Source organism: Canis lupus, chromosome 7 (assembly GCF_011100685.1).
Source record: "Canis lupus familiaris isolate Mischka breed German Shepherd chromosome 7, alternate assembly UU_Cfam_GSD_1.0, whole genome shotgun sequence".
Lineage (NCBI taxonomy): Eukaryota > Metazoa > Chordata > Mammalia > Carnivora > Canidae > Canis > Canis lupus.
Window position 1 is genome coordinate 65,993,217 of NC_049228.1, and position 25,707 is coordinate 66,018,923.

Below are 25,707 nucleotides of genomic sequence, written 5' to 3' on the forward strand. Positions count from 1 at the left end.
TGCACACAGGCGGAGGTCCTCGCTCTTTCTCTGATCAAAGTGCATTATGAGGGTGGGGCCGAAATCTGTTCTGTGTTTCCATTCATGGCTTATCTGCCCTCCACCCTCCCACAGACAAGTGAAAATGGAGGCACTTCCTGTTGAAAGAATGTGTTATCAGCACCAGACTCAGCCCGGGCTTAGCACTGAACTCAGGCCAGGTTAGGTAGGAGACCTGGCAGGATGGCTGGGCTGGAAATCTCCCTCTTAAAGGAATAAATGACTTCAGGGACAACCCGGGCTTCTGCAGGCTGGGTCATGGAAAATATCTACTAGCCTGCAAAGTAGGCACAATTCATCTTCAGATCACATGGTTGTTTTTTTTTTTTTTTTTTCCTGTGAGAACAACTTTTGGACATATATCTGAAAAGTCAAGAATTTCTGATTTGATAAAGTCATAGAGTCAGTGCCCAGTAGTGTCTGGCTCGCAGTGGCCTCACCAACACTGGCAGCTGTCTATCTTTCCCACTACCTCACAGACCCGGTAACAGGCAGGCCCAGAGACAGCTCCTCAGGCAGCTCTGGCTATCAGAGCTCTTATCAGAGCCAAGGAAACCCTTTAAAGGACACGGCCACTCCAGAACAACATAGGTTCTATAGCTTGTGAATTATAAACATCAATTTCATTTTTGAGGAAGGAAACCGAAAAGGAGTCAACTGGGGTGTGTTCTGTCCTCTGTGCTGTAATCACTTACTGGAGCCCTGATCTGAAGAAACAAAACACAGCATCCCAGGCAGGTTGAGGGTGAGTGTGTGATCATTCCCAGAGCTTAAGACTTTGATGATGATCACACTGCCTCCTTAGCTCGAATTCAGACTGTCGGCTTCCATGGCCTCTGATCTGTCCTTCCTACACATCTAAGTAAGCTTGTGGTTATGGCTTTCTCTTCTGTGAGGGGAAGCCAGCCATCCCTCACTGCCAACACTCTCTTCTCTGCTTTTGTAACCTCTAGGTTAGGCTCTCCCAGTGTTTTATAGCGGCCTGCCTCAAAAAAACTATGCGTAAATTCCAACAAAGGAGAAACACTTTCAGATAAATAAACTTTCACTCTAAAAACTATACTCATTTCGGTTTGGAGGGAGACATAAAAGTGACTCACTAATAGTTTAGGAAGTGGCACAAACACACAAGCGTTCTGTCTCCATCAGGACCCGTAAAAATTGTCAATCAAAACAAAGCCCTTTATGTCTCCCATAACAACTCAAAGCAAAAGAACATAAACACCTTCTCTCGCAAGAAGGAAGAGTCACGGTCATTGTAGCCAATGACCTAATTCAGTTTTTAGCAAAATATTTTAGTTATTTTTGTAATTTAACAAGCAAATTCTGTAATGGAGAGCTCACTGGCTGCCCCCCTTGGGCCCTTTCGCCCCTTCTGGGCCTGAGTAGGCCAGGTTCTATCCATACCCCAGAATGCTGCCCTTTTCAAGGAGGGAAGAGCAATTCTATGCACATGATCTACCCTGGGCAAAGGAGCAGATTGTTTCATACATCTGTACACATTCAAATAGCAGGTTTGTCACAGTGAAGAAAGGCACAGCCCGAAGTTTAAGTGCCCTTGGGTTAACAGTAAAATGCTGATTACAGGGGCGCCTGGGTGGCTCAGTGGGTTAAACGTCTGCCTTCAGCTCAGGTCATAATCCTAGGGTTCTGGTATCGAACTCCACATCGGTCTTCCTGCCTAGCAGGGGAGTCTGTTTCCCCCTCTCCCTCTGCCCTACCCCCTGCTAGTGCTCATGCCCTCTCTGTCTCTACACTTTCTCTCTCAAATAAATAAAATCTTTTTTTTTAAATGCTGATCACAAACATAAATGGCGGTGGGATGAGCACTGGGTGTTATAGTATGTGTTGGCAAATTGAACTTCAATAAAAACAAATGAAATGAAAACAAATTTTAAAAAATGGCATGGGGGAATATTTGTCCCACAAACTGAAGTCACTGGTATTCTAAAGAAAAAGTTTATCTTCTAAAATGAATTAAAATGGATGGCTCTATTCTAGTCAAAGTGGTAAAGGATCCCAAGGAAAGATTTAAAACTTGGTGAATTATGATCTTTTATAACAAAACTTTCAGATGGATAACTTAATCTCACCATCTCAATCAGAGAAAGCAGACCATGATCGGAGAACCAAGCAGCATTTACAAGAAAGCATTATGAAAGTACTAAGTGTCACAAGGAGTGAAAATTTGTGGCTATCAGAAAAATAAAAATATTTAAAACATGGTTACTTTGGGGGTACCTGGGTGGCTCAGTCAGTTAAACATCTGCTTTTGGCTCAGGTCACAATCTCGGGGTCCTGGGATCGAGCTATACACATTGGGCTCCCTACTCACTGAGGCATCTGCTTCTCCCTCTGCCATCCCAACCCCACACACATGCTCTCCCTTTTTCAAATATATAAAATCTTTAAAAAAAAAAAAAAAACACAAAAAAAAACCTACCCATGGTTACTTTGTTAATGCAATAGCTCTACATCTCTTCATTTCCCCCCACCAGGAAAGTAAGGATTTATTTCTAATGTCTTGAAATGGGGAAGGGGGGTGGGAAATGCCATGTGAATAAAGCACAGCACTATTAACTTCCAAGATTATATTTAAATAGTGCTGTTCTCCTTGAGCTTCAAAGAGGTCTGCAGGCATCTCCCACTTATGCTACACAATGCTCTTAAGGACCAGATGGTAGGAATTACTTTTCTCTTTTAGTAGGAGGAAAACAGAGGCTTTACAAAACCTTGGCAGCTAACTAGAGTCACACATAGAGCTGGAGCTAGTGTCTGGCTGCCTGAATCTGTTTCCTTCCAGCTGCTAATCTGTGAACCCCCAGAAATAAACTTCAGACCATACCAAGGCTTCACCATGAATCAAGCAAATAAGCTTAATCAGAGCTTTAAATTAAAAATGTGTCCCTTAATAAGATAAAAAATATGATTCCAGAGTGTGCACCCCGGCTCTAGTGAAACCATGCCATGTTAACAACAACGAAAACAGCAGCACAGCAAGTAAATTTAAACATCGTCAGATATTGACTTGGAACTATTTACTCGCAAGACTCCAACAGGACACGGAGATCAATACTTGTCGTTTATTTGTTCAAGTCTTTCTTAAAATCCGAAGTCAATAAAATAATTTGGTTGTGCTCATTCCCACAGATTCCAAGTGCTGGGTCTGGTGCACTAGGTTACTGAATTATGAATTATCGCACATGCCAACACCTGTCTTTGGAGATGCTTTTTAAAATTATTAAAATTTCAGGAAAAAAAATAACAGGTAGCTCTCAACATGAACAAAGCTAACAGATTGTATTGAATTCATATCCATTAGATCTTCATATTGCTAGTAACTCTTTTGGCAGACACCCATGAAATGCATAATAAATTACTTTCGTTCCAGTAAAGGAATTCATTTTCTTCGAAGATTCATTTAGCAATAACATTTCAGAGCATTCTAAGCCAGATTTCTTAAATTTGGCCATGTTTCCCGTAACATTATTTCATGTTTTGTGACAATTTGTATATTCTTACAGAGGCAGGGCGGGGTGGGGGGGTGGGGGGGGAGACTACAAAGAATCTGTAATCTACAGAGAAACGTTGTGTTCTACGACGAAGCTGCCCAACCCGAGGCCGTGAGAAGGCACACGACATTCTACCCACACTTCTTCTTTACCTAGCATTCTGGCTTTCAGATTGTGATAATGAGTCACTTATTAAATAAGCCACAGTCCTGTGATAAATTGGGTGGACTTACATATTATAAACTATTTAAAGAATGATATACTTGTGCTGACCTCTCTCTATATATATATATATATACACACACACACATATATAAAGGCATTGGGTATTACTGTAGTGCAATGCATTTCTAACTATTCCTCCTTACTATCCTCCCCATAACACACAGGCACGCACGCACAAACACACACACACATACAAGACAAAAAACGGGAAGTCTAGAAAAGGCCTTGAGATCAAAATGAAAGTATGCAAACTCCACATGCTTCCATGTTCCTTGCCAGGTTGGCGTGTGACTTTCTCAGCAAAGGCCAGTGTGGTCAGACAGGAACGTGAGTTATTAAGAAGGAACTGAAAGAAGAAAGGGAGCCTGGCACATAGGGAGCGTGAAGATAAAATGCCAACAAAATATTTACGTTCATGGCTTGCAGCGAGTGGCAAGTGGGATATTAATAACTGTGATGATTGGTCAGCTCCCTGGGAGTGGTAACAGCCCTGGAACTGAGAGAGGCAGGAGACATCGGTTCCAGTCCCGGCTTCAACACCGGCTGGTTTTGTGACCTTAGGGAGTCACTCTGGATCCTGGCTTATAAATGAGGCAATTATAAAACCTAACTGCAGCACTCTCACAGACCGCTGTGGGAGACTGATGACTTTCTAACTCTCTTTTTATTCATTTAGAAAAGAGCATCGTGGACTATAAACTCCGGGGGCGGTGGGGGGAGGAATGGACACTTGCCTATTAAATGCTTTTTCAATGATTTCATAAAGACCGGAGGCAATTTGAACATTCTGAACAATTCCAACTAATTTAGCACTTACTATGTATCAGAAATCACATCATTTGAAGGATGTAAGTACTGCCTTTTAATAATTACCTTAAGTACACCAACCACAGCCAATTTCACTATGTGTTATTCTTTTATTATCCAATTGACATAGTCTTAGCACTGTAACACATTTTATTAGAAATACATGAAAATTTGTACAAAATTACAAATATTGCCTTATATATTTGGTTATAAGCAAATCACTTCTCTGGCATAATTTTCCCACCTGTTTCTGCAGGACTTTTTTTGATGCTCAAATTACTAATAAAAATTAGATTTCTTTCAGAAAATATTTTTCTTTCTGAAGATTTCAATATCACATTTATCATGTCTTAATCTATGCCTTACTGAAATGTTAATTAATTGAAATTTTGAAAAATAAAAGGTTTTAAAAAAACTCTAGCATGCCACAGGTAACAACTGACTGCCAGACTTGAGTCTAAATCCTGATTCTTAATACGTACATAATCTTGAATAAATCTTTTAAAAAAATACATACAGAACCTTGGGCCTATTACTTTGTTCTGAGTCTCACTGCCCCCCTAAATCAAAAATGGAAATAAAACATAGGTAGAGTGATAATTATGACTAAAAGAGAAAATGTACACAAAATACATAAAGTACTTGATAGAAGCAGGCTTCTGCTTTTCTATGTCCAGTATCTTGTAAATAATAAATACAGAAAAGGGAGAAATCTTCTCAAAAGCAAGAGGACAATGATAAAATGCAAAACTAACACTAATGCCCTGCTCTCCTGCAACCTAAAGGCTCTCATAAAATATTCAACTTAAGAGATGAGCGGTAATTTTTTGACCCTCTCCAGGAGTCTCATATGAATCAGAACTGCTCTGCAGAATCAAGTTCCTCTGAGTGAAAGTAACTCATATTGTATATGAGTCCTTCATGAATGTACCTTTCAGCTACTTAATTATGGTAGTAGTAGTTAATAATAACAGGAATTATTATTTTGTGACCAATCACAATGCCTTAGTAAATCCAGTATGACCTAATCCCTTGGAGAAAAAAAAGACAGTGGAGTATAAATTTGCTAATAAAGAAGGAATAAGCTGGGGCACCTGGGTAGCTCAGCGGTTAAGAATCTACCTTTGGCTCAGGGCGTGACCCCAGGATCCTGGGATGGAGTTCTGTATCAGGTTCCCCACAGGGAGCCTGCTTCTCCCTCTGCCTATCTCTGCCTCTCTGTGTCTGTCATGAATAAAAAAATGAAATCTTAGAGAAAAAAAAAGTAATAAGCTACGTGACTAAAGTGGTGTTTTCCATTTTTCAGTATAGGATGCAAATATTAGCACGTAAAACCTATAAAAAGAACTTTAAATATTAACCTACAAAGCACCTAAACTTTCTTCAGAAGGCCATCTGAGTACCCACGCATACCCTAACAAGTATCAGTCCCCAGTCGCTGCTGTGGCCACAAGCACTAAGGTGCGCATTTATTCTTTCAAACCACTTGGAGCCCCAAGATTTAGCACCATGCAGCTCAGAGGAAGTATTTCTTCTGACAAGGTTTTTGAATGAAGTTACTACCAAGGAGTGACTAGTTGGGAAACAGCTCTATCTAGGCACAGAGCATCCCAGAAGAATAAATAAGGCAAGAATGAAGATACCTACTTTGTATCAAAATGACCAATCAGCAGGTAAGCGCCCCCACCCCTCAGCCAAAGGGGCAGAATCAGCCAGCATCAAATCTTAAGTCTGCCTCTCTTCGTGGCAGTCGTCTATTACCAGCGATGAACCACAAAAGGTACAGAAAGATTTCCTATCTCCAACACACCATGCCCAATATGTCTCCATTCAGAAAATTCAACAGGCCACCCCAAACCATCCTGCCCTGAGAAGCCCTGGGGATAGAGAAACCAGAGCCCAGGCCTACATCATAGTGCCATGAGGCCAGTGCATGTCAACCAGCTCTGAGGGAGTCTTTTCCTTACTAATGATGAGGGGAAACCCTGCTTATAAAATGTACAAGCAGGAGCATGCCAGTATTTGTTTACATCAATTATCAAAATACTCTCTTAAGAATGTTTTAATTGGGGAGCCTGGGTGGCTCAGTCGGTTAAGCATCTGCCTTCGGCTTAGGTCAAGATCCTGGAGTCTCAGGATTGAGCCCTGCATCAGGTTCCCTGTTCACTGGGGAGTCTGCTTCTCCCTCTCCCTCTTCACTCCACACCCCAGCTCGTGTACTGTCTTGTGTGTACTGTGAGCTCTCTCTCTTGCTCTCTCAATAAATAAATTTTTTAAAAAGTGCTTTAATTGTTGTATTCTAGCATAGAAAAAGAAACACATTTGTCAACACAGATGGGGGTTAGAGAAAGTCCATCATTTAGAAATGAAGACAACTGGACCCCACTTAAGGTTGACTTTATATTGATGTGAACCAGTTTCAAAAGTGTACCTTCCACTTACTTCACCAGTCTCACCTCCTACCTTTGGCTCCACACCCTATGCTCCAGCAACACTGAACACTAAAGCTATGTCCTCAAAGCATCACAGTTGCCCATGCTCTTCTTTCTGGAGGATGTCATCGTGGTGCTTTCCTTGCCCTGCAAAAATCCTATCCCACTGATTCAAATGCACTCTGTGAAGCCACTTCCAACTCTGAGGTCAGAATTAACCACTCCCTCCTTTCAACTTCTACCCTACCCCGTAGCTCATTTAAGGCACTTCCACACCTGACCAGCAGTGTGGTCCCTACCACTACCACCACATTATAAACAATTCGAGGTCAGGTACCTTGTTTCATTCAATGGTAAACAGGGCCTCTCAGAGCACAATACTTTTTAAATGGAACAACGACTATAAAGCCAGGATTAGTCTGCTAGAGTTCATCTCCAACATTTTATGTTTTATGATGACTTCAACATTATATTTGCAGTTTTAATATAAACTTAAGTGGCTTTTAATTTTTTAAAGTAATTATTTATAGAACTACTTTTAGGCAGGCAATATGTTCAGTGGTATCTTATTCTCAGACATTAAATCTCACTGCTATTTTCATCCCCAAATTAATCCTTCCTGCCACAAAGGAAAAATAAGAGAAATGCCTTTTATCTATAAAATTTGGGGACTGAGCTATAAAACATAAGCTAATATATATGATGTATGAAATGTATGGATAATAATGAGTATATATGATGTATAATATGCACACATCATATATACACATCTATTATATTTTTATATATGTAAAGATTTCTCCAGTTTTACTAATTTTTAGTTACAAGTCATAGGAAGGGTAAGAATATTTAGAAATTATGAAATCTTATTTGGAAAAAATAAATCTTATTTGGGAAGTGCTAAAATAGAACACTGTTCCCATATTTCCCTTCTAAATAAGAACAAAAAAACTCTAGTGTGATTTAGTCAATAAATGGAATTCAATGAAAGATTTAAATATTCTTACCATCCACCAAGAATATAAATGCTAAAGAAAATCTGTTACATATTTAAGTCAACTAAATACATATTTTTCAGTAAACCTGCACGAGAGAAAATTTTAGTACATAAGACTTTTCTTGGAAAATGCATCTTTAAGTTCAAAAGGCACAAAAAATAATCAACTGTCTATCAAAATGTAAGTGTGACATATTTCTTAATCACAAAAATTCAAAAAGAACAAGCCAGGGGCTATTTTAATACTAGGCTGCATAGCAGTCAGCCTTCCCAATCTCAGAGAGGAAACACACTGCCCTCCCTCTGTCTCCGACACATAACACACCACACAGAAAACCTACAAAGAGAAACTGAGTCATCAGGTAGCTGAGTCAGCAACCTGATGACCATTAGATCTCTTGGAAAAAAGACGACATTCTTTCTAAGTTAAAACACAAATTAGCAACAAATACATAAAGCTAAGACATTGTAGCTTCATGACAAATAAGGAAAGACATAAGGCCTCAGAGCACCACAAAAATGATTTCCGTGCCCCTGAGACACTTGTCAAGGAAGAATGCCAAATGCTGCATGCTAGGAATCCTGCCCTCACCTTACTGCTGCCCAGGAGGGAGCCCTAGAGCCTTTGCTCTCAGCAGCAGAAAACTACCCTCCCTCCAGAACGTTCAGGTCCTGCCAGGCTAGCTCAGGAACCAGCCATGGGAACCTGTTGCCCCCTACCCCCCACAGGAGAGGGAAGGAACAGAAGGATTTAAAAGGAGCCTGCTGGGAACGCCTACTGATCGTCTCCTACACTGCTTTTCTGAGGGTGGCGGGATTAAAAAGGAACAGCAGGTGTGCGGTGGACCACTGCAACAATCTGACTTCCTTGCTATTACAACCATTAAGGAAAGATGGGCAAAGCAGCTATGTTGCCACTTACACCATGTGGCCCCCCCAGTTCCGCTCTTCCACTGGGAGTATGCCTGAGATGACTGTTTTGTAGCTCGGCTGACCCTCTTAAAAGTGAAATAACCCTGAACTACTCATTTCCACCACGTCAACCACAGGGCCACACTGGAGATCAGCGGGACATCAAAGGAGGCTTAAACGTTGAGCCAACCAGGGTGATGCATACTGCATACCAGGCGCAACCTTGCCAGGCGGATGCAACATTTTCTTCACCTACAGCACCTCCCCAAATCCTGTAATCATCCTGGCACAACACCAGCTGCCCTCCAACATCATAAACTGTGACCAAAATGGGAAAAAGGACACATCTTGTCGGCACAGCCACCTTTCTCAAGTGCTTCCCCCAGTGGCTCAGGGAGCTCCCTGCCCTCCGCCCCCCAAGGGCACACACCAACCAAGTCTCCACCCAGAGAAGGCCGTGAAGGTACTCAGGGACCACGGGGCACACACACGGGCACTCCTCCATAGGTAGTCACCTGGGGAGACCATTAGGGTCTACAATTATTCTGGGAGGGGACACTTTCCAAAGGCAGCCAGCAGATGGGCTTCTGTCCTGTCGGCCTGGTTCCCCACCACAGCCATGTCACATAGGGGTTGCTAGAGACGTGTGTGGTGGGCTAGCAGACTAGGGAACCCCCAAAGCCCAGGTGCCTGTGGAACCCAGGCCAGAGGGAGTGGGTCCCTGTATGTAGGGAGAAGGCAGGCAGTCTGTGCCCCCTGCCCTGGGAAAAGGTGCTGGGAAGCCTTTGAGGCCGCTGGGGCTCTGCAGGCTCACACACTCACGCATACACAAACTCTGCCTGGTCGGCAGCTCACACTGCCAGCTCCCATGCACGCTGCTGCTTGGGCTAAGGAGTGCTGGGGGCTTATAGCCCAAGACCTCGCCTGGAACTGCTCTCAGACTCCACCAACCTCCAAAGTCCTGCTCGCCCTGCCTCCCGGCCTCCAGCGCAGGACAGAAGAGTTCCTTCGAGGGGTGAGGGCCGGCCAGCTGCCTCCAGCATGCGGGGCCCCAGGTAGGAGGTGCCCACAAAGCAGGCGGAGGATGGCCAACATAGCTCCTGAGACCCCTCTTCCAGGCAGGCCAGAGCCAGACCCCTCCCCGACTTTCTCCCCAGCGCCTGTCCGGTGAGGACAACCGATCAGACTCACAAATAGCCAGTTCTGAAATTACACAGCACAAAACCATGAGAGCAAAAGAAACCCCGAGTCCCCCAAGTCCATTGTTGGGCAAATACCTGTATTTCTGTGCCATTTATCATTCAAATTTGGCCTTTTCCAGGCTTAAGCCGGCCTTAACAAACAAAAGTGACCCAAAGCTGGCAGTGATTATTTCAGCTACAAGAGACCAACACCAAAGCCAAAAAACCTGACGGCTCCCCCAGTGCTTTAAAAACCAGGGCGTTTAGCTACTACCTGCCTCATTTAGCTACTACCTAAGTGCTGCTGAGAACTGAGAACATAAAGAATATTTTTAAATAATCTTTATCTTTTCATTCCCACACAAGTAACCACTTTAGACTCTTGAAATCACAACTAACCCTTTTGTAAAAGATAAATAAATAAACAAAAAAAAATCTTACACCAGAGTCCACCTTTAAAAAGGCTAGAAGCCTTCTTTAACACCTTATCTGCAACAAATGAAAATGACGGAAAGGCTTTTTGCCTTGTGAAACTGAACATACTTCTTGCATCATTAAAGCAAAAGAAAAAGCCAAAAGAATTTGGGATGGAGGAAAGACAGAAATATCAAACTTAAATTTTTTAATGTTTCCCTTTTGCTTGTTTAAGCCATTCAAAATACAATGAAAAGAAACCGGCTCTGTGGTTCCTGAACCCAGGTTAAAGACACCTCGAGGGCAACAGTTTCAATTTCACCTGGGGCGCTTATGCAAAAACACAGCCTTCCAAGCCCCACCCCCAGAGACTCTGACTCAGAAAATCCAGGGTGGGGCCCAGGAATCTGTAGCATTTCAAAGTACCCCAAACAGGGCAAAGCTAAAAGTAAAAAACAATTACTAAGTAAATAGGGATTTTAATGCTGGTATTTTGACTTAAACCAGTCTCAGCATAATCCTTAAAAAAAAGTCCTGCGGCCCAGATCTCGCCCCGGATCACACTGAGGTCTAGGGTAAGGCCTGATCATTAAAAGAGCATTCCAGGTAAATTTGGAAAACAAATTTACGGTGGAATGTGCTCAACACTCAAGGAAAACTGGGTTTCAATCACCCCTTTACAGAAACTGTGATCTTCACCAAGCCCAGGCATCCCTATCCTTAGGGGTGTGAATTACTCAAAAGCGAATTGCTCCCAGGCTTGTGGCAAGGCTGAAATAAGCCAAGGTACAATGAAGGGGCCTTAGAAGGCAAGGGCCCCCAAGCAGAAGGCCAGTGGGTAAGATCAGTGACTACAGCAGCACAGAACACATTATGATGAGTTTTGCTTTTTGAAATGACTTTAAAAAAAAAAAAAAAAAAAAAGGAAGAGAAGAAAGGCAAAAAGATGGAGTCGCTACGATAAGCAAATTTAAATGCCATGGGCACCGAGATATATAAAACCTGAGTTCATAGTGTTCTTGATCTACATCACAAATACATCTATACAAGCAGCTCAAGACAGAAACCTGGAAATAAAACAACTTCAAGCACTTCACACCAAAACTTCTTGCTTTTACTTGGGTTAATTTAACCATAAAAAATGATATAGATCTTAATTAAGAGGTTTGTAAAGTACTTAGGTTTGTCATTTTGTTGACATTCAAATGTAATCTCCTCTAAAAACTATTCCTAGGTATCAGCTAACTAAACTGAACTGTTGGTTTAGATTATTGTACTACCAGATAAGATAAAACTTGTGATAATATACTAGAGAGCAACCCACTAGCTTAGAAAGCGTCTATACTCCTTTAACACTTACCCCTGAGGCTGTTGGTTGTGTTGTAGGGGAAGTATTTTTGCTGCAGTCATCTGAGTTAGAAGAGGTGGAAGTTGGAGTCATAGGAACAGAATTATTGCTACTACCTGCAACAGTCAAAATTAACCTCATAAATACACACATACTCGACCGTTACAGTTGGCCAATACTTTACAATCAAATAGCATTTTATTGTATTTACCAGAGCAAGCCTTTGACTTATTTATGTTCTTAGGTTTTCTTTTCCTGGTTTGAATTCCCTCTTTTTTCATAGCAAGCGGTCGAGGCACCTAAAAAAAAAAATTTTCAAACAGGCCTTAAGTTTAATGAATATTATATTGAAGAAAAACTCAACTTTAACTAAAGACTCAACATCAGAACTGAAAGCCCTCATTTAAAAGAAGTTGGCATAAATTTCACTCAATTTTTATACACACTCAATAGATCCCAACCTGTACAAAGACTATACTTTCCCCAGCAAATGCAGATTCCTTCAGAGAAAATGAGGTGACTTGTCAAGGAAAATTTATTCCTTCAATTTACTGTTTATTGTTTTAAACAACTTCAATCACAGAGTAAAACCACTAGGTACATATTTTTATTGCAAAGAGATTGTGTATTCTCTTCCTCCTACACATACAAGGTTAATTTCCTTTTTAAGATTGATGTGTTTATAATATTTCACGGTTTCCTCCAAATGAAGGACAGTGTTGCTAACTATAACTATCAAATATATTATTGCTCCTTTACATAAATGTACTTGATTGCATCAAAAAGTTTAAAGTTAAGGTATAAACTAGTTATGCATTTCTAGTTGGTGCCATGTTTTTTTTTCTTCGAGTATATATATTTTTAAAGTTACTACTATGTTATTGATTCTAAAATGCACATTTTTCACATTTTAGCATTTCTAAAACTGAGATGTCTTAAAATGGATGTGTGGCAGTTTAACTGGCAGCATTTCTTTGTTTCTTACTGATATGTAAGATAATGGTTTATAATTAATAACATCCTAAATTCAGTAACGTACATATAGGAAATCAGATTCTTCACTTTTATCCCCTCTCCTTGGCTGTTTTTTTTTTTAACTGAAACTATGTACAAATAAGATTCTAAACACGTATACACATGAGCAGAATACGTGGCGCACCCCATGGAGTTTCATGTAGAGTCCACAAGCATTGCACACAGGTTCACCCTCCGCATTTCTGCGCCACAAAGTGGTGGTCGTGGTGTGACAGTTGGCACAAGACAATCCAAGCCGCCGGGAGGAAGGCTAAAAGGTAGAAGAAAGTGTACAGATATGAATGACTTTATGTATATGCCACATACATCAACGTATCATTTCCCTGTCATCAACAAGCATGGATCTTTTATTTACAATAATTTTAAAATATAGGGAAAAAATTAAAGTCTGATTAGACTGAACTTCTTGAACCAAGAAACTGGAATTTTATGTAGGGTGCTCCATCCCACAGTGTTTGGTTTGCTCCAGATTATTCTCCCAGCGTACAGAATAACCCGGACAATGTTGGCCAATAACTGCACTCACTGTTTTCAGGTCTGAATTATAAGAGTCACGAAACACAATCACAAACTGCCTGCCAGTGTCCTAAGTGGCTTTGGGTGGTCTCCACTTGTCATTTGTAATCAAGTCTATTTCTCAGACATGTGCAGAGGAATAACCCAAAAACTTTACAAAGGCAGGCAGTCAGGTAGATAGACTGACAGGTATAAAGAAACGGATCTTGTAAAATGTACAAAATTTTTATAAAGAAATATATTGTAATACATATCATAATTTGCAAGGTTGCCTGCTGCCTCTAAGTTTTCGTATTATTCTTTTTACAAAGTATAAGCAAATTTTGTGGCACCGTTTTAATGCTGGCAGTCTTATTTACGGTGATAGGGATATATTTTCTTTGTCCTATCAGTACAGTATTCAGCTTCTGTTCATACAAAGATTTAAATATTAGAAAAGGCACTGTCATTCCGATTTCCATGTGACCTTTATGCCCATAACATCCTAAGAGGGAATTTATCTCATCTAAATTGTGTGTGAGTGATAAAGAAGAGTTTAAGCTAGTATAAGTTTCTCTCCAAAAGGCCAAAATCTATATTTGTTTTTAAATTACCTAGAGAGGCAACTAAAACAGTATTATGACTTCAGTAAAGAAGCTGTGAGGGAAAAATCCAAGGATCAAAATAAGTCGAAAATTTTTTCAACAGAATTTGGTAAGTTAGCTACATCAATTAATTTCAGAAAAGAATAGTCTTGTATAACAAAAATACGAACTGGGGGTGTGTTGAATATTCACAGGCTAAAGGACAGATTTATCAAATCCTTTGCCGACATATTTAAAAGATAAAATTGAATTTTGCATTTACAATTCACATCCTATTGATGACTGTAGCATTATTCTTTACAGACAAGTCATAAAAACAAGCAGACACTGGCAAACCCTTAGCACTACAACATTTGTAAGAAGTCAATGCTAAGAAAAATCGATTTGACTTTTGGTTGAAATGAACATGCTTGGCTGACAGGCAAACCATCTGTGGAACTGTTTTGTTAAAATGATAAAAACAAAACTTTTTGCATGTCGAGATTTGTTTCTTTCTTTTAAAATAATTTCCTAGGAGAGCACTCCTTTTTCTTCATAAACGTGAAATCAGTAAACTAGGGACAAGAAGGTTCATTTTATAAACAGGTCATTTATGACAGTTTCCAGTGGAATTTGAAGCCAATGTGAAGTAAACTTGTTATCAGAATTTACCATTATAACAAAGAACTTTATGACCGTCAACTGCAAATCATAAGTGAAGCCAGTCTCCATAAACATGTGAAATGAAGGTGAATGGGTTATAAAAGTTCCTTGTAACAAGTGATCTCAGTTATATTCATCACTGACAAGGAATTCAAGTTACACCATAAATCTCTTATTTTGCAATATATTACAAGTTCAAATTCACAGTGATTGGTTCTGGACTGCTAGCTAAACAAACTTGGGTTCAACATTCTGAGAACTAAGCTAGATCCATCAAAACCATAAATAAGAAGCCCACAAGAACTAATTGATGAACACACCCTTCAATTGGTATCATTTATAACCCATTTACAAAGCACAATGGCTGACCTTGGTCATGGCCAAGACACCTGCCACACAGAAGGGAAACCAACAAATTGAAGATGTCAAAAACTCTTTTTTGTTAAGTTATTTTTACTGGTAAGTGCACAAAACAAATGGCACTATCTAAATAATGGATGTTACTAGATCAAATTTAGAATGCAACTAGAACTTAATCAGCTACTCTTCTACCAGTTTTTCCCTCAATCTCAAGAAAAGGTTATCTTGCTGAACTCAGCTAGTATTCAGCTCAATGTACCTTTCAAAAAAAAAAAAAATCAGTTTCACTGTTGACACACCAAAACGACAAACTTCTTGGGATAGTTTCTGGCCACTACTTTTTTAATATGATGCATAAGAAATGAAAACCATAGGGAGTCAGATGCTGAAGTTAAGGATGCCCTCTGAAGACAATTTCAAGCTGCAGGAGGTTGTAACAAGTTTAAGGCACATACATTAAATTAACCTCAGCCACTTTATTTTAAATGCATTAAAAACAAAACAACCATAAAACTAATTGCTTCTCTTTAAGGTGTCAGACTTCCATTGTGATGCAATTTCACCCTAATCTATTTAACACAAACAACATGTGTAGCATTTGTTCCTGCTAATTACAGTATAACAATTAAATAAATTACTTGGATACTTAAGATGTCTGGCATCTCACTGTAAAATATTTTACTTTAAAAGGTATTAAGAGTATGAGTGCTTGGTTAAACAAATGTTAGCCCTACAGTGGGGCCTGTGAACACTTTCATTTATTTTCTCTAATCACTACAGCAGTAAATGCCCTCTCCTAAAACCACACCTAACTCTGAAGAGATTTATCCCTGAAAAAAAATCAGAATTCCCAGAATTTAAAATACATAAAATACATTTAAAAATGTGTTTGGATTGGTGAAAATCCCCAACTTGGGAAGCACATAAGACTGCATTTTTTTTTCCCCTCAAGTGCTATGCAGTTTTCTGAACAGCTAGATTTCAAAATAACAAAGGTTAGAGTAAATTTTGATCAAACTCAAAGACAATCCAAAAGATGGAATTTGGGGCTACAAGCTGTCTCATTCCCAGGAGGAGAGGTAAAAGGGATCCAAAAGTATAAGGAACAGAATCAAAGGAACCCTGAATGAGGGTGTAGGGGAAAGGGAGTGTGGGTTTGTGGTTGTGATACTCTAAGGCGAGAGGGAGGGGGTTCGAGTCTCAAAAATAAAATCCAAACCAGACCAAACAGTACATAGTGAAAAACATCTCCTTCCTTCATCTGACCTGGTTTCGGTATACTCAGTTTTTTCTCCCCAGAGGTTACCGTCATTACTAATTTCTTGTGTCTCCTTCCAGAATGATTCTAGTGCATTTAGAAGTACATCTAGAGATTATATATATAAACACAGACTTTAAAAAAAAAAAAAAAAAAAAAAAAAACAAGGTAGCCCCCTACACGTTGCTGGTCCCGCGCTGACAGACATCCTGCCCTAGGTGGGAACGTGGGGAAGGGCGGTCTTCGCCCCCCCGGCCTCGGGCGCTCGCGGGCGGGAAGGGCGCAGCTGGGTCCCCGCCGCACCTGTTCCCGCGGGGGCGCCCGGGCCGCAGCGGAGGGCGGCGCTCGCACTCACCACGCGCTTCTGCGGCTTGATGAGGGGCCGGCTGAGGCCGTTCATCTTGCTGTAGAGGCCGCAGGCGTTGCACAAGTAGTGGCCGGTGCCGTCCCGCCGCCACAGGGGCGTCTGGATGGAGCCGCAGTTCACGCACTCTCGGCTCTCGGGCAGGTCCTCCAGCAGGTCTGCGGCGAGAGCGGGGACGGGAGCCCCGGTGAGGCCCCCTGCAGCCCGGGCCCTCCCGCCCCTCCCGGGCTCCCCGGCCCCCTGCAGCCCGGGCCCCAGCTCCCGCCCGCCTCCGCCTCCGCCTCCGCCCGCGCCCTTCCTTCCCCGCGCGCTCGGCGGCCGAGCCCGGAGCCGGCCGTAGTCTCTCCATCGATCCGCTGAGCCTGTATCCAATACTTCTGCAGCCCTGGGCGCGCCCGGGAGAACCCCAAGAAAAGTGGCAGGAGATGGTGCTGGAGGCCGAGCCCGAATCATCTCATCTGCCTGGTCTCCAAGGACCTCGGAATGGAGAGCTGTGGGCAAGCTGGTTTGGGTCCCCTGACCCCCTCCTTTCCCGCTGTTCCCAAGCGTTTCAAAACTGAAATCCATCATAATTACAGTGGACCACCTGCCAAACCCCAGCCAGCCATACAATATCAACGCTGATCACTGACCCCTGCAACCAGACCCACAGATATCCTGGGATACAGGCCGGCTACCTTATTACTTTTATCCCACGTAATTTTTATTTTAATGTATTTACTGTATCTGTCAACCTTCCTTTCCTCCAATTAAAAAAAAAATGGACAAGTGAAATTAGAAATATGTTCTTAGGCACTTTATCCATTAATTAGAAAATGACTCCGGTCTCCTAAAGGGGGAAAAACGCACCAACATTAACAAGCACCGAGATAAATGTTAAATTTTCTTCTCATGTCACAAGGAGCAAACGCTAAAATATTCTGAGTTCCACTGCTTCCATCTGCAAAATTCCTACGAACGGTTGATATCTTTTTGATTCGGGACATTACTAAAATCGTTTAGTAACACTCAACAAAACTTTCATATTTTCCTACACTGAACTTCAGTTTAGGCAATCTATCTAAATTGCGTTTGTCATTTTGCTTTTGGTTAGTTTTTGGTGTTTACAACTAACCCAAGCCTGTTATTAAGAAAAAAATCTTGAGAGTAAATAGTTGTAATATTTATTACTTCCACTTAAATTTGTTAAATATGAATAAATAAATACTATCTAAAATGAGATGGGTACTCACTAATTTAAAAAGTGCTTTTAAAATAAACTTCATAAAAAATAAAAATAGCCTTTTGTTTAGGGTTATTTATAAAGGACTTAAATGTCCAAATGTGGCTTTACCAAGAATTTCTGAATCAATTTTTAAAGTAAATAAATGTTACATTTTAAAGCTTTATTTGAAGATGTGTGCCAGCAAATCTTTATGTTCTTTCTCATTCCCGAGGAGTGTACAGCCTGTTCCTACCATCAACTAACTACTTGTAAAGATATTTAAATATGTTTTGGGCATGAATACTCTCTAAGTCCATTAATGCAATTTACGCTACAAAACAAGTCTCTTTCCTCCTCAAGAAATAAGTTTAAAAGAAACTAGCATCCTACATAACTGGAGTTCAAAGTTGTCACGGGGACACCGCGACTTACAACACATCACAAAGATTTATTCTTCTCCACCCTAAAAGCCACTATTGACTACGGTAATCAGTAAAATGCTCAGGACTTCAAGGACACTGAAGTTAAACAAGGTATTTGTCTTAGTTGTTGACTTTAAAATGTTACCTATCAGAGACCCTCTCGATAGAGGAGTGGGGCATTCCCTGGAGAACCCAGCCCTATGCCTGGCCTCCTTCCCCCAGGCTGGAAACAATAAAAGTTCCCAGGAGAAGACAGTGTGAACTCTCCAGGTAAATCTCTTTAGTCATCTGAAAACCAAAAGCCCCTTTGGATAAATAAAATTTAGGAAGTTTGTTTGTTTCATTAAATCGAATCTAGAGCTCCCAACTTTCTCCCTACCACTTACCAAGCAGCTATAATCCTTCAACGGACTAAAATAAGAAAAACTTTTTTTTTAACAATTAGAAAATCTGACTGCACTGGACTTTCGTTCATCAGTTTCCCCCCTACTCATCATCGTCTCCCAACACAACTGCTTTGGATTCCTAGGAAAAAAATAAATAAATAAGAGGCTCCAGGGAGAAGGGTACGGCCAGGGAATGCCATCCCAGGACCCAAAGAATGGAGCACAATTCAGCAGGAGGTTAGGAGGGCGCTGGTCTCAGGGACTCAAGCACTCAGCATAATCACCCCAGGATTCCCTACCACCCATCCACCACCAAAATCAGGGAGAGGTGTATGGAGCAGGTAGCTGGAGTCCTCCACACAGTGTAGATTGAAAAGGCTCAGTGCTCTCGGGTTTTAGCCCAAACAGAAGGCAAAAGAGTGCCTTCAACAACGGTCCGTTTTGGGGGCGCTTTTTTTTAAACCATCAAAGTGGAGAAGGAGAAATCTAGCTAGGAAGCTAGGAGGAGAAAGAGGGGTTGGAGGTCAAGGTTTCCCTGCAGGAGAACACCTCTGAGGACAACCAAAATTAGATCTTTTGCTCCCCCACTCCCAGACTGGCTGATTCTCAGTAGCTTCCTGCTTTCTTAAAAGACTCTTAAGCAAAAGGTGTGTATTCCCAAAACCCTTCCCATTTTTGGTTGTTTTTAACATATGCTGGATCTATGGAAGATTTTTCTGACTTTGCAATGTCCCATCCAGAAGGTTGAAAAGTTGGTGAAAGAATAAGCTAGGTTTAAAATGAAATTTGTAAGTCGCCTGCAATTGCACACTTACGGCCCCTGAAAAGATTTTCTATATTAAAGAAGTTGCTTTAAACGTCGGAAGACTCCGATTATGTCTTTTGGGACTACTTCTCTTCCTCAGTCCTGTGAAATGCCAGAAGACTGGAGAAGAGGGGTACGGAGACCAGCCTAAGGTATGTCCCGAAACAGGTGGAGCTGTAGGATCTCGCCCCTAACCCAACTCATGTACCCTTTCGGATTCCCGGTTGGATTCTTGGCTGACAAAAGCCTCATCCTAACAACCCCCAACCTCCTTCCCATTCTTTGAAGATTCCTCATCTTCCAGTCCCTCAGCTCCGGCCAGGGAACCAGCCGTGCGTCCCTATGCTTCTCTGCTCCCAAGTCTCTCCTCAGCAGGGCTCTCCACACCCACTCCACACAATGGTGAAGATGTCTCCAGGGCCAGCTTCACAGAGGAAAAGAGCGAGTTCCGAGACCAGAATCTTAGGAAGTAGAGAATGAAAGGAAGAACTTGTTACCAAAACGCCTGCTGCACCCTCCCAGTGTTACCAGCAGGGCTGTTCAAGACACATCCTTCACTTTGGGGCCCCTGGCATTTCCAGTATGTCTTTTGAATACAAGGCTGGCGATTCATCACTTTCTCCTACTAGTTAGGGCCCCTAAAAGGCTTGTCCTAAAAACCGAGCACTGAGGCTCCATGAAAAACCCAGATCTGGAGTGTGAAGACACCAGGTAGGATAATTTAGGCTGACATGCCTCCTGCCTCTTTGTCACCTCTGTGACTCCCACACCTCCCCTCAAACAAACGACAGCCCCTACCCCCCACCCAAAAGGTTGTCTTAGGAGTCTGTCGGGTTATCAGACAGGTTAAATACAAAGTAAGAGACCTGAGAACGCACCTAGAAGGACCCAGAATGCTGCAGCTGCCGAGAAAAGGAGCAAGAGGCCTTGTCAGGCCGGACAATACCGTTTATAACCTCCTCTGCTTGAGCACAAAACGCTTTTCAAAATGGGGGTGCTTCCAGGTATTTTGACCACTGTTTTTTTCCCAGTTCACCCAGCGTTGCCCCCAGACACTGGAATGAAAGTCTGGGTGGCCCGGAAAACTGAAAAGTCGGTGGGCTGAGCTCTGGAGGAAGAAGAGATGTGGGAGCTCCAGGGTCCCTGGGTGGGGGTGGGGGGCAGCCGGGCAGGAGCAGCAGCAACCCCAGACAGTTCTGCTCAGCTGATGTCAAGCAAAAGGACCCCTCCGCCAGCTTTCCTCGGCATAGTCAGGAGGCTGGCCAGTCCAGGTGGCCTCTCTACTGTCCCTCTCACCTAGGAGGAAGCCAACCGGCTCCTTAGGTTCTTTTCCACTGGGCAGCTCTTAAATACTCTCCTTGAGGGACACACAGTTCCTCACCTCTGGGGAGCTGGACTGGGTGAGACCGTATCCGAGGAGGGGTGAATCAACATTTCCTAAACTGACCCCCCCCCCCCCACGCCCGCCCTCCACAGAATCCTATTCTTGTGCTTGGGCAAATCGGGGCCTGTGACAAGTCTCAGGCCCTGTCAGTTCCTCCCCATCCCATTCCCTGCTCACGTCCCCCGAGCTTCTCGGAGGCACTGACACGTCCACGCGCACGAAGTCTCCTTCGTGGAAAGGAACTGAAACAACAATCGGCCAAACAGAAGCACCTCGCCAAGTCCGCCGGGCTCCGGGTGGCCCCGCCAGAGTTCTGCGAGTCCTCCCGGGGCGCCCAGAGAGAAAAGCCCCAGGCACAAGGCCCAGGCGACTGGCCGCTCCTCACCCCCGCGCGCCCCGGAGCCCAGGCCCCCCCGCTCCGCCGCGGCGCTCCGCTTACCTGCGCTGGGGCCCCGCGGCACCGGGAGGGGGGCTCCGGCGCGGCTCTGCAGGCTGTGCAGCACCGGGCTCTCGAAGGGTCCCGCGGGCCAGGCGGGCGTGAGCGGCGCACCCACGTAGGGCGAGTAGGGGTTCGGGTGGTGGTGGTGGTGGTGGTGGTACGTCCCGTTCAGCGGCCGCGCGGCCGACAGCGAGCCGTACTGGTGCTCGCGGCCGCCCATGGCCGCCAGGCCGCCGCCGCCGCCGCCGCCGACGCCGCCCGCGCCCCCGCCCCCCGCCGCCGCGTAGCCCCCGGGGTCCCGCGCCGCGCCGTTGGCCACCGGCGGGCTGGGCGAGTAGGGGAAGCGCGCCGAGACGTGCGCCGCGGCCGAGCCGGCGCCCCCGGGCCCCGCGGCCCCGCCGCCCGCCGCGCCGCCCCCGCTGCCGTACGGGGGGCTGTCGGCCGAGGCCTGGGGCCAGCCGGGGTGCGCGCCCGCGCCGCCCGCGTGGTTGGCGGGCCCGCCGCCGGCCCCCTGCAGGTACGGCAGGCCGGGCAGCATGGAGCCCACGCGGGTGGTGGGCACGTAGACCGGGGAGCTGGCCGCGGCGGCGGCGGCGGCGGCGGCGGCCGCAGAGTGCACGAAGCCGCCGGGCGCGCCGTCGTAAGCGGCCGGCCCCTGGCTGGACAGGGCGGCGAGGGTCTGGTACATCTCCTCGGGCTGCTCGGGCGCGAAGGGGCTCAGCTTGGCGCCGCGGCTGGACCACAGCAGCTTGCTGGCGGTCGCGGCCTGGTCGAGGTCAGTGAAGAGCAGCAGGTCCTCCCAGCTCGACAGGGCGCTCCCGGGGCCTGCGACCCCGGGCGCCGAAGGTCCGTGGGGCGCCCCGAAGGGATGCGAGGCGTACGGGCCGAGCAGCAGCGAGCGGGCCGGGGGTCCCGCCGCCGCCTCCGTGTCGAGCTGCGGCGTCCTGCAGTTGCCGGCGCCGCCGGGGCCACGCTCCCCAGCCCGGGAGCAGCAGGAGGAGGAGGAGGAGGAGATGGGGGACGGCGGCGAGGAGCGCTCCCGCGCTGGAAAGGCTCCGGAGTCGCCGGCGTCCGCGGCGGCGGCCCCGAAGCGCTTCGGCAGGCACCAGCCGCCGTCAGTCAAGGCCATCCACGGTCCGGCGCCTCTCCAAGCCGACTCCTAGCTCCTGAGGCTGGGTGGGGGGAGGCGGGGACGGGAGGAGAAATCAAAAAGGGTCACCAAACGCGCAGGCCGCACGGCACCTCGCTCCCACTGCCTTTTCGAGCTAATGAGGCTCCTCCAACATCCCGTCTCCGGCCCGGGCGCGGGCGCGGGGCGGGGCGGGTGGGGGGTGTTGGGGAAGGGGAGGGGAGCGGGGCCTGGGTATCCGCCGCGGGGTCCCCCCCCCCCGCCCCCGGCCCGGGAAACCCGCCCTGCCCGGCCTGCACCGCCGGGGGCCCCTCGCCCGGCCGCCCACCCCCTCCGCAGCATCCTCCATCTCCGCGCGCCAGTTCCCGGGGGTGACGGGGAGACCCGCCGAGGTCGTCCTTCCGCCCCAGAGTGGCTCTCTCCCGGCCGATGCGCACAAAAGAACTTTTTAAAGCAGTCGTGCTCGTCGGCGCTGCCTTCTCCCGCCTCCCTGCGGGAGTCCCCGCCCGGGACGCCTCAGTGTGAGGTCCGCCCGAGTGACAATCGTTAGCGTAAAGGAAGGCAACCTGTCCCCGAAAACGAAACCGCCGCCTTCTCCCACACCGGCTTCCCCGGAGCTTCCCGGACCGCCCTGGACCGGACGCAACGCGAGCTCCAGACTGAAGTGTGCTGCAGCCCAGGGAAGGTGGGGCGCCGGGGCGGAGACCGCAGGCTCTGACCTTCCGGGCCCAGGCACTGCTGGGTGCCCGCGGGGCCGCAGTCTCACGCCCAACCCTCCTCCCCGCGGCGCCGCACACCTTAGGCACGGCTCGCGCCTGCAGCCACCAGCGCGTGCGCTCACGCCGGCGGGGCCACCCCCGCCCACCCCGCGGTCATCCCCAGCCGCGGAAAGGCCGGACCGTTCCGGAATCGGACGTAGCGGGGTGGAGCAGAGCGCTGAGAAAAGGAGGGGGAAATGCGGGGGGGGGGGGCTCGAGGCGGGAGCGGGGGGCGTGAGACCGCCCCGGGGCCGAGGCCACCCCAAAGGGGAGAGCAGGAAGAGAGACGGGGAGACTCGGAGGCAGTGGGGAAGGGAGGCGAAATGCAGCCAGGCGGGCCTCCTCCGAGCTGCTTTTCCAGATCGCTTCGGCTCATCGGAGATAACCATACTAAAATTAATGCCCACACACAGACCCGGTCTAGATAGCAAGAAAGAAGTCTCCCTGCCCGCCTGACTGCCGGCTCCCGCCCCTTTGCGCCAGATAAGTCGGAGATAAGGCTGCGCGCAGATAAGCGCTTCAGAGAGAGAGGAAGAGACAGCAGAAGTTGGTCCGCGGTGTCTGTCCCGGGAACCTGGGAGCCGCGACAGAAGAAGGGAGACACCCTCCCAGCCGACCGCGGCCCGCAGAGGGCCGGAGAGCCCGGGGCTGAGGGGCCCGCGACGGGTTAGGGGGTAGAGGGGAGGAAAGAGGGGAGCCCGAGCGAGCGAGAAAGCAGCCGAACCTCGGGCGCGCGCTGCGCATGGAGAACGGCTGCGGCGGAGAGGGCTCTCGAGCGCGGAGAGAGGCTGCGGGCGCCGGCAGGCGAGCGCGAGTCCGGGGTCTGCGCGGCACTGCTGGTGAATAAAAAGGAGAGAGGAGGCGCCTCTTACTGCTCTGCCGGAAAACTGCAGCCTGCGCTCCTGATTGGACTCATCCGAGCCCTAAACAAACAGCGCTCGCCGAAGGGTGCCAGGCTGTGGGTCGGAACTGCGCTGTGCGAGCAGCTGGGCGCTGGAGGTGAAGAGGAGGAGGAGGAGGAGGTGGAGGAGGAGGAGGGAGCGAGGGGAGGAGAGAAAAGAGGGTGGGGAGGGGACCTCGGGCGGCTGGGGGAGGGGAGCGCGCCGCCGGGGCAGACAATGAGCGCCGCGCAGCCTGCGGGTGTGGGCCGAGCTGCGAGGACCTTCCTGGGAGTGGGGGCGAGTCCACCGAGGGGGCGCCGAGCCCCGGGACGCACGGGGAGGGGCGGAGGTGGCGGAACGCTTGACCTGGCTGGCGACCCACACCCATCCGGCTGCGCAGCACTTTCCTCCGCCCCCAGTTACACACGCACTTACGGGGGCGGGGGGGTGGGGGTGCGGCACGAGAGGAGTTGGCTGTGCACAGCCCAGCGCGGCCACCACGGCGAGAGGGACGCGCCAGCTTTCGGGTCAATGTGCCCCCAGAATGAGGGGGAAAGTGCTTTACTCCGCGGCCCTTCCGCTCTATTTCGTCCACGTTAAAAGAGCTTTTTGCTCTGCCTTTGTATGTGAACTACCTTAAACTCTCCCCGACCTCTCCTCGAGACCTTGGGGCTCGGGTCGTGGTGACCGTCGGGGATTGAGGCTCCAAAGAATATGGAAAAGAAGGAAATCCAGTGCCCAACTCCCTATCTCTGCCAGGCTTTTTAGAAACAGACTAAATTCCTAGGAGGTTTCGGGAAGCTCACGTCGACACTTACCAGCTAACCCTTGGGAACTCTGAATTCGGGGTTGTGGTGTACGTAAAGGCTAGTCCCGGAAGGTGCGCGTGATGAAACGGGCTTCCACCCCAGTCGCACCCCGAGATGCTTTCCAAGTTTTCGTGTCCCCGTTTGCTCTGAGCTTATCCCGGAGAACTGCAGGTAAGTCTCGGATAAGTCGTTGGAAAGAGGGAGGGGGTTCACTTCACCTTCCCTGGACCCAGCGGGAAATACCGCTCCCCCACCCCCCACCCTCACATACACACCCCTTCTTCGCTCCCTCCAAATGGTTATCACAACTGTGTACAAACTGATACGGTCCCGAGCCGGCGAAGGGACTGGAAATGAACGTCGCGGGGTTATCAGCGCGGATCTGTCAGCAGCGAGGCGCGCGGCCGCAGGTTCATCCGCCGCAGGAGCAGTGATATATGTCTCGGTCCCTTTCGCTCACAAAAAGATTTCTTCCGACAGATGTGACCCCAGAAGGCAGCGGACAGAGAATTTGCTTTGGGAGGATGGATTTTTACATTTTTTTTTTCCCCAGGTGAATCGAAGTAAATGATTTTCTAAAGGTCAGTCTCCCTGAAAGCATTTGGGCTCTCTCTTTTTCTGTCTTTTCTTATTATTCTTCTTTTTCTTCTTCTTCTTTCTTCTTCTTCTTCTTCTTCTTCTTCTTCTTCTTCTTCTTCTTCTTCTTCTTCTTTCTTCTTCTTCTTCTTCTTCTTCTCCTCTTCTTCTTCTTCTTCTTCTTCTTCTTCTTCTTCTTCTTCTTCTTCTTCTTCTTCTATTTTGTCTTTTTCCATTTGGGGAAGGGAGAGGAGCCTAAGCAGAGTTGAACGGGCGTAGCTAGAGGCA

General features: G+C 46.7%; 1 protein-coding gene across 3 annotated transcripts in view; it reads right to left on the bottom strand.

The window, feature by feature from the left end:
- Positions 1-24,179, bottom strand: part of GATA6 (GATA binding protein 6) — a 32,215-nt gene extending 8,036 nt beyond the window's left edge. Inside the window, exons 1-6 of one of the 3 annotated variants that reach the window (XM_038543671.1) lie at positions 23,878-24,179; positions 21,267-22,438; positions 16,618-16,784; positions 13,027-13,152; positions 12,079-12,166; positions 11,880-11,983 (exon numbers count right to left, since the gene is read on the bottom strand). In XM_038543671.1, coding sequence (XP_038399599.1) covers positions 11,880-11,983; positions 12,079-12,166; positions 13,027-13,152; positions 16,618-16,784; positions 21,267-22,395 — 1,614 coding nt within the window. In that variant the 5' untranslated portion in view covers positions 22,396-22,438; positions 23,878-24,179. Of the gene's footprint in view, positions 1-11,879; positions 11,984-12,078; positions 12,167-13,026; positions 13,153-16,617; positions 16,785-21,266; positions 22,439-22,723; positions 23,187-23,877 lie in introns of those variants that run through there. The other 2 variants (XM_038543673.1, XM_038543672.1) reach the window with 2 other exon arrangements.
- Between the last annotated feature and the right edge of the window lie 1,528 nt (positions 24,180-25,707).